Raw genomic sequence first — 16231 nt, 5'->3', positions numbered from 1 at the left:
AGTCCCACTTTGAAAACTGAATGATCAAATTAGCCCAGCCCTTTAGAAGTTTAGGCCTTCATCCTTTTAAATACTAATGCATTTTGGGTATTCCATTTCTAACTCTCATATATACACACTTTATTAACTTCCGCTTACTGCTATAAAATTCACAAATTAACTTATTTTCCACCCTTGAAAGATGTTTGCCAAGGGGTGAAGGGAGAGGTGCAGATAAGGGAGTGGCTTTCCCGGCAAGCGAGAACTTGCAGCGTGATTGGATATTACTAAACTTTAGGATACTGGCGAATTGAAAATGTTGCTATTCCAAGATGAACTTCCATATCTATCCAAATTAACAAGTCTCCATCTTGTCAAATATACGATGAATAATTAAGCAGCAATTAAGGGGAAGAGGAAATGTTTTTTTGCCATAATCGCAATGGGTGAGTCCTTTTCAGTACTACATACAACTAATGCTCTTTGTAAATATTTGAATTAGGCCCTTGAGGGACCAGTTTAGTAGCAAGAACTCCCAAGCCGGAAAACATGGCCAGTAGTATTTAAAGAGAAAGAGATTCATTCCTTTAAGTACAGGAAATAGGTTGCTCTCTGTGTTCTACAATGAGGTCTTGGTAATGTAGGATGGTATCTAGTTAATTCTGGTAATTAGTGGGTACAGGATCCCTGGTACGATATAAACGTTTGCTACTGCGCTATCAAACCACACTGCATGATGGAAACGAAACCATTTTCCTACTGAAATTCCCTACCACGGGGAATACACCCGATTAATTTAAATAAAATTAACCCCTTTCTGTATCCCACAATTACTGGGGGGGGGGGGAGAGAAGCTGGTTAATGCCCATTTCCCCAGGTGTGCCGACAATACCCCAAGCGGGTGCTAAGGGGATTGCTATAGCAGGTACCCCATCGTGCGCTAGGTCATTAGTGATACTGTTCCCAAACCTCTATCTATCTATCTCTCACCCAGGGTAATGGTCGTCATCACGAAGGGTTGTGGATTCGATCACAATGGTAGAATGGTGATCAAATAGGCCACTAGATTTATATAGGAGTAACTAACCGATGCAGAAGAGTGAATATATATATCTCTCTCTGCAAGTATTTTGAATTGTTGTTAATCACTCTAGCCTACCTGTTAATACTTTTCAACACTAGTTTTGCTGATTTAATAACACATCTGTCATTTTACACAAATCGAGACTCTTTACATCAATATGCCATTAACAGATTCAGTTAACCACACCTACTGTACAATGGAATGGTTTTCTAATTTGGACATCATGGGCTTACATTGTTTTCTAATTACTCTTAATGGCAGCTCACAAATGAGAGATTATGTCCATAAAAATGGTAAACGCGTTTTAAAAATTTTCTATAGAACCTTTCAATAAATTATTTGATGAAATATTAAATAAAAAGCAAATCTATTAATCACTAGCTTATTTTTATCCTACGCCTTCACGGCTAATAGCTACTTCGGCCCTGCGATGCCTAATATTATTTTTTTGTGTGGATCCATGGGTATAGTGTCCCGGACATCCTGTAGTTGGGGAGCATGTGAGCACCACAGGTACAACCACAAAGCACCCAGGTACTGTTGTCCTAAATGCCAATTCGGTGGAGATGCTTCTGAAAATAACCATATCCTGTTATTAACTTAAAATAGCTGTTGACCTAGGCAGATCGGTAGGGAATCTTCCTTTAGTATTTCCCAAGCCTCTCTTCACTGCTTCCCTTGTGCTTTACCCCTTTATTCCTCGTCTATCTTTGATCGAAGATGGTGCCGGATCTCTTTCGTCGCTGTTCTAAGCGACAGCGGTGCCTGATTCAGAAAAAGATTCAAAGAAATCTGATTCCATCATAAAATACAGTCTCATCCTAACACACTAGAACAACAGAACAACATCTTTCTTCTAGGACACTTCCAGATAGACGTCTTAAAAGACAATGCTCACTGTTCTTCTCTCTGAAGTCGAGAGTCAATTTACAGTAACATGTTTTGAGTGTTACTACTAGGTAACTTATCAAGCCTCGAGTACGTTGTATACATTTCTTATCATCCCTAATTGCTTGTAACAAAATGATACGCTGATTGTTACTGATTAAAGAATACAAGAACAAAAACAAGGTGACAACCCTAAAATCCAAAATTTTTGAAAGATTTCTGCAAAACGAGGTTTCACAGCATTGTAAAGCTTTCACATTTATTTGAATTTTATGTTAAAATTGTGCCTTAGGCACAGTAATTTCATTAATTTTGATGGTAGGGTTAGTTTATTTGTTATTTTGACATGTTTAATAATGTAAAAATTTGCAATTATTTCAATTGTCAGCAAGTATTTAACAATTACATTGTGAGCTCACCTTATGATTCATCTTTATTTATTTAAATTTTTTTATTATAATTATCACTGATTTCCTTTTTGTTCACAGGGATAATAATAAAAAACCATGAAGGGAATTCATTAAGTTCTTCAGTCGAAGAATTCAACAATGGTAAGATTTCCTTAATTACTTTGAAATTTTAGAATAATTAAACTTTCAAAATATGCTTTAAACAATTATTTTGTAAGATATTTTGTATTACATTCTCCTTTAACTTTAAGAATTGCTGCGCAAGTTGTAGATGATTCAAAATTGGGCCTTGTCTCAATTCGTTGTTGGGTTCTTAACGTAAGACTCTTTTAAGGAAGCAATCTTTCTAGAATAAATAAGTAAATGAATAGGGCGAAAAATAGATTAGTTAGTGAGTTCAGTTTAAAACAGTCTTGAAGAATGACAGATCCATTAAAAACCAGATCCATTTTGACTGCCTCGAGTACAATCGTCTGTGAAGTGTTGTATTAGTCAACGAAGGAAATTCCTGCGTTGTTAGTGAGGAGAGTGAACCTAAGACAGGCTAAAACCAGTGGTTACGCGTTAAGCTACTTCCGCAGACTAAATATAATTCAATGAGCGTCGGTATTGTCTTTATTTGATTGTACATCCACCTGGTCATCAAGGTTGTGCGGAAAAAGTTAAGGAACCACTCATACACTCTTGCTAGAACCCGCATAGTGGATTTCCACTTCCATGAAGAGAAGAGTGAGATAAGAGAAGCTCCCTGTGGATGGGGAGTAAGAATACATCCACAGTATCTCTGCTTGTCGTAAGAGGCGACTAAAAGAGAGATCCTGAGTCTACTGTCCGTGGACTCAGGTTTTTTTTCCTGTCTCTCCTTTACCTCCTTTTATCCTACTTTGTACCAGAGTAGAGAGGACTCTGAGCCGTCTAGAGGAAGAGGTACCCCAAAATCAAACCTTCTGGTCATTCTAGTTAGGGATTGTTGCGACGGGCCATCAACCCCGTCTTTCTTGCAATATACAATGCTAAAAGACCTGTAAGTAGAGAAAATGGTCGGTTTAATCGGTATCAACCAGGTAAACAATTTAGGGCAGGGGTCGGCAACCTATTTTAGGTAGAAAGCCATTTCTTCTTAAATAATTTTAATAAATCTCACCGAGCCGCAAGGATGATAGAGTGTAAACAACTCTGTAGATCATTTGTGTTCACAAATTATTATTTTATGATATTCAATAACATTTAAATGTTTTATATATTTATTTTCACATATTGCAAAGTAAATAAACAAATAAATAATAACTAAACTGTATTTGAGTGAAAATGGCGGCAGTCCTATATATTACGTATTTTTTTTTAATATAATTCTATTCAATTTCAAACCTAACACATTTAAAATTCTTTTTGAAAAAATACCTGTACTTCAATAAATGAAATTTTCATTTGTTTCAATAAAATTAAAATATAAAATTTATTTTGAACAGGCTGAAGAGCCACAAAATTTGGATAAAAGAGCCGCATGCGGCTCGCGAGCCGCGGGTTGCCGACCCCTAGTCTAGAGCTATTACTTTTAGGTACTGGAGTATGCAGAGTTATAAGTGGATCTGTTAACAGATGAATTGTCGAAATATGGATTTCAAGTACCCGTTCTATCAGAGACCAAAAGAAAAGGAAATGTTGAGGAATGCTTAGGTAAATATTCACATTTCTGGAGGGGTGTGAAGATAACAGCAAGAGCAAAATCAGGAGTGTCTATATCGATAAGTGAAGTACTTGGAAGAAAGGTAACGTCCTGGAGCTTTATTAGCGAAAAGATAATTGCCCTGGAAATGAGGCTTATGGAAGGGAAGATACATTTAAATAAAATATTAAGCAAAAAAAGAATGAAAATAATGAATTTAAAAGGCAGTGAATTGGATATGTTCGAGAGGTGGGATTTTTTAGGCTTCTGCACACAGACTTGAAAGCACTGTTAAAGTAATAAAAAACAAAATCGAAGTAGAATACATTGCTCAAGAGGAATGGAGGACGGAGAATCGCAAGTACTATGTTTAGGGTCATTAATCTCTTGTTTCCGACTGCTTTCTGTCTATGTAGGGCTCTGCCGAAGGGTAAAGAAAGGCTTCGTGTGCACAACCCAAAGCCGCGACCATTCTGCAAACTTAACTCACCATCCTCTTCTCCCCCCCCCCACAAAAAAAAAAAACTGCTGCACCCTTTGCGCCGCCTCCATCAGCGAGAGAATCTTTTCCAATTCACTTCAACCAAGCCGTAGGCAATTTATTTACACCAGCTTAAATAACTCGCAAAAGACGTGAAGCGAGCTACTTTTTTTTTTTTCCTTATTTCTCCTAGTTTTTCACTTTCCTTTTTATTATTTTTCTTTTTTTTTTCCCCTTCTTCAGGCTTTTAGCTCACCACTAAATAACTTTGCCGCAGTTATATTGGCAGGAGTACAGTACAAGAACGACCAGGCGGGGAACAACACAAGAGCCAGAGAATGGGATTAGAGCGACGAGTTGCGTAAAGAATCAGGAATTGGTTGTAAAATGCTTCTCTTCATCACTCCCATTCCTCCCTTGTAATCACAGAATTATATAAAGGAATTGAATTCATTTCCTGTTGTGCTGCTTCGGAATGTATTTTATTTTTCTACTAGAACAAAAGCTGAGTTTCATTATTTTATTTATTTTTTGTTTTTGTCCTTTAAAATGTTAGTCTTGCCATTAACAATGTATCCTTTAACAGTAATCCTAAACTAAATACATTATGTATCGTATTTTCAAACCAATTATTGCTAGAATTTTTTCACTTTCGGTATTCCTCCAAGAAAATTGAACAAAAATGGATTAGTGATTCTATTTGTAGACTATAAATCTTCTAACAGTGAACAACTGCAAATTCTTTAATTAAAAGTGTCCGGTAGGACAGTTGTATGTTATAAGGGTTTATCGTCAGAAAGTGCACAGAAAAAGCGTAACTCAACCAATTTTGACAAATTTTTTTTTTCTGTTTTTCTATAAAAGATAAAATTCCCAAATTTTCTTAATAATGTAGTGAAAATCCTCTTTTATAACTGCAATTTTTTTTTGCAACAACACCAGTGTGTTTCTGCACAACAGAGGTTCTCAAACTGCATCTTGTGTTTTCTCCGGCCTCCACTCACTGATTGAATCCTTTAAATTAAAGATAAGCTTAAAATACATCAAATATAGTAAAATTATTACATGTATTATTCAGTGGCATCAATAGTACACAAAAATAAGGTAGTTTCGGTCATCTACTCGACTTCATGTTTCTGATATTTAATATAGCTTTTTAATTTCTTTTCGTTGACAATATTCCAATGTATTTTTAGATGTGAAAAGAACGAAAACCTGTGCTGTATAATACACGGTTTCCCCCAGCACGGCCCTCTAAACCAGTTATTGAACCAAAAGTATCCAAGTACCGGATAACAACCCAACTTGAACCATCAAGCATTCACGGCTCTGCGAACAAAACAAAGACAAACCTTATGGGAAAAGCAAAATAAATCGTTTCACCTTCGCCAGTTCCAGAAATATTGAACCTTATGCTCCCTCAAGTCAAAATACTTTCTAGAGGCGTCTGAGAAATGACCCTAACAGATCATCTTGCTGTAAATCCTGTCCAGACCTCCAATCTGCATGTTGAGCTATATAAGTATAGGCAATCCTCCGAATTCATCCGTAAGGATGCAACTATAAAGCCATTCATTTATGGATGCGGTGGCAACATTTAAGTTTAAGTAGGAGTAACTGTGGTAAATGGTTACCATAGATTTTCATTTAGTATTGGCTACCCATCAGATATAATCATCTATCAAGTACGCGATTTAGTACTTTAAATTGATAACTAACTTATAGTTTTGTACTATTAAGTCTCAAACCAGCGATTGCAATGAAATCACATGGACACAAAAGACCTATTACAGATCGCACTCGGCGGAATTAACCTACTGCGGGATATCCTGATGAGAGGTTTCTTAACCTATTGCACCCACCAAAAGAAGAATAAGGCCAGATTGAGTCGGCATGGCCATTCAGACTGTGTCATGTCTATAATCGCGGTCAGTGGGCCAGAGAGACGAATAGAAGAGATGTCCATATCCAGCAGAGGCTAATGGCTCTAACTTCTGTGCCACTTATTGGCCCTACGTAACTACCTCTCTAGCCCAAAGCTCCAGGAGCCTTTTAATGAGCGGTGTCCTTTAAATCTTCGCTTCGAATCCGTGTGTGCTTGCCGTCCCAACGAGCGCCCGGGCTAGAATCCTAACTGTAGTAGACTAATCCAGACTAATCCTAAATCCCAGACTAGAAACCTAATTCTAAAAAATAATTACTTGATACTCCTGCTCAGGAGAAATAGAATTAACCGTTTCTTCACCCTAATGTTTCTGCAGATAACCTGGTTTAACACAAGCTAAGCTTATATTCTGACTGTCCAAGTACTCACAAACTACACATACGAGTATATCATGCATAGCTTTTTATTTTATTTTGGAACCGATTAGCTACCCAATATTTTAACCAAAGCTTCCAAAATGAACACAAATATCGGCATACTGAGGAATCACATGGATCAATGGAGCTTTTTTTTTGATAGCATAGGATGTAAGTCACTCCTGAGCAGGATGTAAATAACTCTCCAGTCTCATGAAGAACAATAATAATAATCCCTATTAAGTCTCAATGAATTACGGAAGTAACGGATAGACTTGAGCTCAGAAACAGGCGCTCCTTACCGTTAATCGAAAAACAGATTCGAGAAATTGTTTAATTAACTCTTCCTTGGCATTCAATGGCACAGAGTTATAGGAAACAAATCGATTCCATTCTTTGCTAAGAAAGAACTAATATAATGGCTTTTTTTTTTATAATTGTATCAAAAAGCTTTGTTTGGAAGGCACCATTTTTCCGCTTTAAGCTTTCAGCTAAAGACCAAATCTATTTTGTCCCAACTAAATTATTTATGCGAACAACAATAGATCTACGCTACAATTCATCATTAATTCTATTCACGGAAGCTTATTGATTAAAGTTTGAATAAACTTTTTCATCATTAACGTTCAAACGCAAGGGGATTAAAGAGAAATTTTAAAAATGAAACTAGGAACTACACCGCTAACTGTATTGAATTTAGTAACTGAAAAACTTTCAACACAATCATTTTAATTTTTTTATCTTCTCTTATTAAGTGAAGAGTTGGTCTTGTGATCGTGTAGATTTAGAATTTAACTGGTAGTATCCATTTTAGGTTCAGAAAAAGTGTTACAAATTGATCAATATGCATTTATGTGCAGCATTAACTCAAATACGGAATATCGGAGAAAGTTAAAATATGGTATTTTTAAACGGAACTACCTTTTGGGACTCTTTTGAACGAAATCTGCCCAATCATTTTCCAGTTTCCTGTAAGGTTACAAGTTAGGTTACCATATGTGAGAATTTTAGTTAGAGAAAGAGATTTGAATCTTTCGCACCAATTAAAACAGAACTAGTTCAAATCGGCTGGAACTATTTTTTTTTTTTTTTTTTTTTTTTTTTTGCATCAACAGCTGAGGTCATTAGCGCTCGGAGCTTTTTCCAGTGCACTGCCGGCCTCCGGACAGTGTTCTCTCGTTACAGACAACACTGTCCATCACCGGACAGTGAGCTGTAAGAAGCTCCTAGGAAGAGAAAATCTAAGGGTCAGCTGCTGGATTCGAACCCGGGACCTCCGCGTGGGAGTCCAGTATGCTAACCTCATAGCTAATCCCTTCCCTGGCTGGAACTATTGTATCTATTTTTGTTTTTTTTAAAAGTATTTTTATAATTTTTTTTGTATTTATTTTTGCCTGACCACTCGGTGAACTATAAACGTCATATTCAGATGAATTATGCCACTTGCAATGCGCTCACATATGACATCACAAGTGTTATTTATTGCCAGCAGAGATGTTTGCTTAACACTAGATATTTACACCAGTACGGAAAATCATAGTGAATTATGATAGACTATTTTAAGTTATTATTTTTTTTTATAAAACTAATTTTCCTATCAGTAACTCCAATTAGTGAATACTTAAGTTTGATTAATTAAACTAAACATTTATTCAATTTCTTGGACTGATGATCAAAGTTTTATGATTCGAAAAGGTAAAATGCTAGAAAAAAAAAGCCAAGGTAATACAACTCAAAGAAACACCACGAAATCTGACAGGAAGTTGTAGTCGGAATCTTTCATTAGAAGAACTACTTTATGAAATGGATGGTTCTGTTTTAATTTGTTGATATTTTAAGGTAACTGCTGGTCACCAGATGATTGCAACCTCGTGGAAATTAGTAGCGATTATTTGAGAATCGCGAGTGGTTACTTAAAATAAATAAACGCGGAGTGAATGGTCTTAGAAATACTAGAGGTGGAAAATGAAATAAACCAGAACTGAAATAATAATAAAAGAAATGAACAAACACAAAAATGTTCATTATTGTTTTCTATTTTTCAAATTAAACCTCTATGAGTTAGTTGTTAATTAATTCTAATAATTAAATAACTGAAATTAACGCTACAAAATGAAAGAATGTGAACATTTAAGGTTTTTTTTAACAGCAATTAAGGTGAAGTATTTAAAATTAATGCTTTTAACTTTAAGGCTTCTGTTACAAAATTAAAAAATTTTGTCAATATCTGTCGACATTATCGAGAAGCTCAACCTAATTATTATTGCAATGTTAACATTTTTTTTAGTGGCTTGTTGTATGCAGTTTCTTGAGTTGTTGCAATCCTACGCGTTACTAGCACTGTACTTCATGCACTTTCACAGTAGGGACATGTAAACACCAAGGCACATACGATGTGTGGCTACTAAATAACGAGAGTATTGCTGTAAAACATTTTATTTTAAATTTATACATATTTAGTTATTATCACCTTCAATATACGCCCCTCCTCTATCCCTGCAACGCTCCATGCGAATTTACCATTGTTCGAAACAGTGCTGGAAGTCTTTTTCTCTGAGCTCCTGCATGACGCTTTTTCTTTCACAGCTTCAAAGGACTGAAATCGTGTTCCTTTTAATGCAGATTTGACTTTGGGGAACAGATAAAAGTCACATGGGACCAGGTCAGGCGGATAAGGCGGATGACCTTAAACTGGGATGTTGTACTTTGCTAGAAACGTCAATTGACACGACAATGCAGTGAGAGCCGGCGCGTTGTCTTGATGGAGAACCTGTGTCTTGTTCTTCCACAAATCGGGTCATTTTTTCCTTACTCTTTCACGGAGTTGAGCAAGCACCTCACGGTAGTAATGTTGATTAATTATAATCGATATTTTCATCCGTTTTGGTCGTGGATGGGCGACCCGGGCGGTCATCATCTCCGAAGTTTTCTCGGCCACTTGAAACAACCGTTGAACGCTTGAACCACTCAAAAACTTGCGCACGTGATAAACATTCATCGCCATAAACTTCTTTTAATAAAAGATAAGTTTCAGTAGCGGTTTTACCCAGTTTCATGTGAAATTTCACGACAATTCGTTGCTCTACTACATGTGCAGTATCATGTTTTCGGCAAAACGAAACTAATACCTCTTACACAAACGACGGTTCCGTTCAGACAGATTTCTTTACAAACACGTGAGATGCTGCAATCGAAAGAGAAGGCTTTACGCTGCACAGCTGTTGGATTGTCGGTTGTTAGGATTTGGCGCATGCATAGTTCTTCTGTAGCAGCATCAGTCTCGTTATTTAATAGCCACACCTCGTACATCACACGCAAGGGCTACTTTCTTTTGAAGATTGCTTCGGCAAAAAGGAGTAAACCCTTTAAATCCAAGGTCCTCTATTGTTTCAAGGAGTTAGATGTAAGACTTGAAATCGCAATCGGAAAATTGAGGAGGCTAGGGGCCCCTCTTCATGGGCTTTACTGCCAGGACAGAATAAGGAAAGTGGTGCGGCAAGTGTGCAAGAAATGAATCAGACTGTCTAACTGAGAAGTGTTACAAATTTAAATAGTTTAAGTGGGACTCAAAATTTGTAATTTAAAACTCTGATGATTATGCGGCACAAGTCAGTTGAAGTGACTAGTTAGCATATTAACTCTCAGTTTAAGAAAAAAATCCTCCCAAGGTGCCTTCAAGATCTTCTAGTAGAGTTCAAAATCTTTCCAGCATAATTTTCTGAAGAAATTTTGAGAGAAATTTGTAATTTCTGGAGCGAAAACAGTGAAAAAATATTGGTAGGCATTTTGGTAAATTGTTTCATTACTAAAAGAATCTAAGATATTTACTTTAGATGATTAGAGTATTTTTGAAAACAACAAATCAATAAATTTTAAAGGCAATTTAAATTTTTAAAATATCAATTTGTGGCAGGAGATAAGAATAAAAAATCATATCTCTAAGGAATTAAAAAAAAAAAGGCATTTTACCGAACAGAAAATGAGAAAACTCGTATCTCTCTTGACTGACGTCAGATAGCGATAATTTTCATTCAGTGAGATTATCCTGGTTACCAACCAACTCCAGACGGCCGTCACTAGTTTACAATGTTGCCTGGTAAAGTGTACAAGTCTCTTGGAGTCAGTGAAAACGAAATACAAAAAATAAAGTGAACAATAAGTCAAGACGGAAATTGGAAAATAGACGCTCACAACTAACAACAACAACAACAACAATGACAGAGCGTCAAGCAGTCTGCCTGCGTGGGAAGCTAAGAAAGATTTCTCTCTGCTGAAATATCTTCTCTTTTTTGGCTGTATATGTATAGAAGGTACTCAGAACTCACATTCCTTTTATTCCCTTCCTCTTAGTACCCACATACTTAAATACAAATAGGGAAATTGCCCTTTAACATCCCCAAATACATATCTCATCTTTGCAACAAATTTTAAAAAGTAGAAACCACAATATGGCCAATATTTTTCAATTTAACACCAATATCACTTTCTTATTTTTCTAATTTTACATTTATTGAAGCCAACAGTGAACAAAAAATGCTTGAAGAATCATCATTCTTTCTATAAATTAGATAAATAACGGAGTACCAGAGTTCTAAAGTAACGTAAGAGATTTGTAGCATATAATGTAGATTCTATCACGTAGATAGACTTGTTGTAAGGTCAGTAGACAACAGCAAATTTGAGTATGAAATTAGAATATATATCTAAGAGCTACTAAATAATTGATTAAGGCTGGAAACATAGTGGAGCGGCGGGCAAAGCGGCGATGATAGCTACTTCAGATCAAAGAGAGCGACGAGCAGCGAGCAAAGATTCGCATGCACATAGTGACGAGTTTAGACGCGTTTCTCCTTTCGACGAAACAAGATGGAGGAACTATTTTTATATGAAAATTCTTCGTTGAAACTTTGGTATTTGCAGCAGCTTAGTAGTAGGAGCTGCAGTGTACATGACATAAATAAGTTTAGAAATGAACTTGGTGAATTTCATCACTTGTACCAACAACTTCGGGAGCATCCTGGCAAGTTTCATGCGTATTTTCGAATGTCTATATCAACATTTGATTACATATTAGCCCAGTGTAACCCATTAATCAAAATCAAATTTTATTGTTTTTGAGTAATACAGCTCATAACATGAGTTAGGCACAATATAGAAAAATTAACTATTTAGGTTATTTACTAAATACAAATCTGTTTAACCCCATTAATCCTAGCAGTTACTTTAAGATAAGAAAATCAAAATAAATAAAAATAAAATAGAAATATATGCAGATAAAAAGAAATTAGTCAATTAAAAAAACACAATAATTTTATTAAATCACTACACCATGATTTGTCATAAATTAATGTTGTTCATCTGAAAAACTGGAGTAGTACGACGCTACAGAAGAAGGATTGGAGAATTCATTCTGATCAGAAGTAGTAGGACGTGAAAATGTAATTTAATTTTGCCTAGTATTCAGATGAAAGTTAGCATTAAGGGATTGAGAACCAAATTAAATGTAGCAAAAATTACCTGAATTCTCCATTAACTACTAATTGTTAATTAATTTAAACTATTAATTATTAAAAACTATTGTAGCTTCACAAATACTATGGCCCCACAGAGGTTTCTTTAAACAAACAACCAATAATGTATCAATATCCATAACCTTTGAAAAATAACCTTTACAAATTGAGCGCGATGAGAGCGAAGAAATCAAACATGTCATAACGCTTCGCTCTACTCTTTATAGATAGCGTTGCTCTATCTTTGCTTTGCTCGCCACTATGCGCGGTCCCATATGTTTACTTGTGTTTGATTTCGCCGCTTTGCTCTTCGCTATCATCGCCGCTTTGCTCGCCGCTCCACTATGTTTCCAGCCTAAGACGTGTTCGATTACACTTCTCTTTTATGTCCACACAAATGAAACTAACTATTAATAGAAAGATCGCTGACTCGAAAAATAATTTATAATTAATAATTTGAGGCTTTTTTGACTTTGAGTAACCAACATTCACACAAAAAAGTATTCGCACTTTACTACACCATGATTACCAATCAGATCAGTGTAGCCTAAAAAAAATGTACAGCCTTTACCCTATAAAACACAATTATTACTCATCTTTGAGGCAATATTATTAAAGGTGAAGCTTTAACATTCAATTTTTCAACGCAATTTTTCTTGAAGAAAAAATCCATTCTTCTTCAAGATGTTTCATTCCGTTCCCATTTCCAAGATATTTTTTTTTATATGAAATTCCATAAAATCCAGTATTAATCGAATTCACAGTCAAAATTTTATACCAAATCCTAGCCAGTCAAAAATATATGGCTTTTTCTTAGAATAAATATCAAAAGAAAACCTCTTAATTTTATTATTTGTCACCCAAACTTATGCCTTCTAATCCCATACAAAGTCAATATCAAACTAAAAAAGACCCTTTTAATTATATATAATACTTCTTAAAGTACAAACCAAATATCTTAATTGTTCTATAAAAAATAGTACGTATAGTAAAAAAGTAAAGTAATGCCTATTTTTTCAGGCTTTATGTCCAACTACCTAATCAGTTGTCGTGAACAGAGGTGACTAGCAAGCATACTTTACTACAAATTTCTTATATTAACCATTAAATAAAATCCAAGGCCTAGACCGGGAATCGAACTCACTAAACCAACAATGCATCTTAACTTTGCGAGCCTTGCCTTTAACTGTTAGGCTTCTGTATACATTAAAAAAAGTATCAGTAAGATTAAGAAAAATTAATGCTAGTTTCAGTCATGATAAACTTTATTATGCCGAGCTTTCGACCTAGGGACTAGGTAAAATGTACTATTTTACATCATTAGAAGGTTGGTGTGTCTTCTGTCTTGTCCATGTTCAGGGACATAATGATGTAAAACAGTACATTGTAAATTAGCCCTGAAGATGACCTAGTCCCCTAGGTCGAAAGCACGGCATAATAAAGTTTATCATGACTGAAACTGGCATTAATTTTTCATCCTATTGAAACTATGATTCAGTCACCAAAAATAATGAACAGTGTTTAGTAAATTATTTTGATTGATCAGAAAATGTTTAAGAAATAAATTGATAAATAGTTTAATTAGTTCAACATACGTTACAGTTAAATGGATATCCAATTTACAATGTTACAGTTGGTTTAAAGAATAATTCAAAAATGATAGTGGAGTATACTCCTGATATGATATGATTTAAACACGCACTCACTAGCCCAACTCACATGACCGACTGCCCTACACAGACAGACTGCGACTCAAGGTACAAAGTACCTTGTTGTTGTTTGATGATAAACCACAACTTCCAAATTTTTCAATGAATTTACTTAACATACCGCCCACCAAAATTTGGAACTTTTGAAGAACTATGAAGATAATAATATGAGATGTGATGTGATGTGATGAGAAGTTGCGTGATGATGTGGATGGTGGTCTGGATCTGATGTAGAAATTGATTAAGGCATGTTCTCATTCAGTTGAGGTAGAGGTGCTAGCTTAGTTACAGGGCGCTTATAGACTCCTTGAGCTGTCTTCACAGTAGCTACTCGAACGATACCATCAGGGCCAGGATGAATACTGATAACTCGAGCAAGGGGCCACTGTAATGGCCAGGTGTGTAAATCTTTTAGGAGGACCATGTCACCAACCTTTAAATTGGTTGTTGTAGTAATCCACTTGGTACGTTGTTGTAGTGTTTGGAGGTACTCTTTCTGCCAACGACTCCAAAAATGTTGTACTCGCTCTCTCAGATATTGCCAACGAGTTAAGTGATTAAGAGGTACGTCTGTTAACGTGGCTTCAGGAAGAGCAGTGAGTGGCGCTCCGATTAGAAAGTGCCCCGGAGTGAGAGGTTGAAGATCTTGAGGGTCTGTAGACAGAGGTTGAAGTGGCCGTGAGTTTAATATAGCTTCGATTTTTATGAAGATGTTGTTCAACTCTTGGGATGAAAATGTAGAACTGCCAATAAGTTTGCGAAGCAGAGTTTTGGTAGACTTGACTCCTGCCTCCCAGATTCCCCCAAAATGAGGTGCTTGAGGAGGATTAAATAGCCATGTGATGTGATGATGATTGATGTGATCAAGAATGCATGCTTGAGTAGTTTCTGAGTCATGCCAGGCAGCTACTTCAGCTAGATAGTTAGCAGCGCCAACAAAGTTCTTTCCACAGTCGGAGAGCATTTTAACAGGTTTGCCCCTCCTTGCAATAAAACGATCTAGAGCATCAATGAAAGCTTCAGTGGATAGTGAATGCACCAATTCAAGATGAACTGCTTTGGTAGATAAGCATACAAATAAACATAAATACACCTTCACCAGCGGTGACTTTCGTCGAGGCGTCTCCTTGCATAGAAATGGTCCAGCAAAGTCTACTCCTGTTTGATAGAAAGCTCTGACTGAAGACAGCCGCTCGGGAGGTAGATCGCCCATAAGTGGTGCTCGGTTTGATTTGGTCATTTTATGGCAGATGATGCATGTTCGTTTCCGTTGTTTCACCAAACTTCGTCCAGCAGGAATCCAATATTGTTGTTGAATAGCAGCAAGAAGAGTTGCAGGTCCGGCGTGTGCATGTTCTATATGAAAATAATCTATCAAAATGTTAGTGAATTGAGAACGTCTTGGAAGTAAAATTGGATGTTTGGATTCAATAGGTAAGGAAGAATGGCGTAAGCGACCGCCCACCCTAAGAATACCAGTTTGATCGACAAATACATTAAGGCTTAACATTAATGGAGTCGGGTTAAGGTGATCATTGAACGCTTCCGGATAATAATGATGTTGTAAAAGTTTGATACATTTGATGTTAGCAGCGTCAAATTCTAAAGCAGTGATAGGACCCTTAGGTCTGATGTGATCGGAAAACTTTGATTTTGGTACAAATCTGAGGGCGTAAGCTAAAGAATTGACCAGACGACGGTATTTAGAAAATCTTTCAGTCCAGTTGATGAAATCCGATGCGTGAAAAGTAACAGTTAACGTTACATGAGAGGATTTGATTTCAGGTATGTTTTCAGACGAGATACTAGTTTCATTTGAGGGCCATAAGATCTCAGGTTGGATCAACCACGGGGGGCCCGCCCACCATAAGGGATGATTCAATAACTGGGTTGGCAGCAAACCTCTTGAGCAGCAGTCGGCAGGATTTTCATGGGAAGAAATATGCTTCCAGCATTTTATATTGGTCAGTTCGCTGATGCGAACTACGCGATGTGCAACAAAGGTCTTCAATGTGTGTGCTGGAATTTGAAACCAGCTAAGCACAGTAGCTGAATCGGTGAAAAACCAAGTAGATTCGATTCGGAGGTGTTTAATGAATTTGGCAATAGATGTGTACAATGAAGCAAGCAATAATGCACCACAAAGTTCCAAGCGGGGAATTGTCATGGGCTTTAGTGGAGCTAATTTAGATTTAGATTTAAG

General features: G+C 36.3%; 1 protein-coding gene across 9 annotated transcripts in view; it reads left to right on the top strand.

The window, feature by feature from the left end:
* LOC141458909 (lachesin-like) overlaps positions 1 to 16231 on the top strand; it is a 551804-nt gene that overhangs the window by 281096 nt on the left and 254477 nt on the right. For all 9 annotated transcript variants that reach the window (XM_074137481.1, XM_074137488.1, XM_074137483.1 and 6 more), the window contains one exon: positions 2440 to 2502. In XM_074137481.1, the coding sequence (XP_073993582.1) occupies positions 2440 to 2502 (63 nt within the window). The remainder of the gene's footprint in view (positions 1 to 2439; positions 2503 to 16231) is intronic.

Source organism: Rhodnius prolixus, unplaced genomic scaffold (genome assembly GCF_049639745.1).
Source record: "Rhodnius prolixus isolate KJV_2025 unplaced genomic scaffold, Rpr scaffold_5, whole genome shotgun sequence".
Taxonomy (NCBI): domain Eukaryota; kingdom Metazoa; phylum Arthropoda; class Insecta; order Hemiptera; family Reduviidae; genus Rhodnius; species Rhodnius prolixus.
Note: the sequence above shows the minus strand (reverse complement) of the source record. Positions and strands in the feature narration are given on the sequence as shown.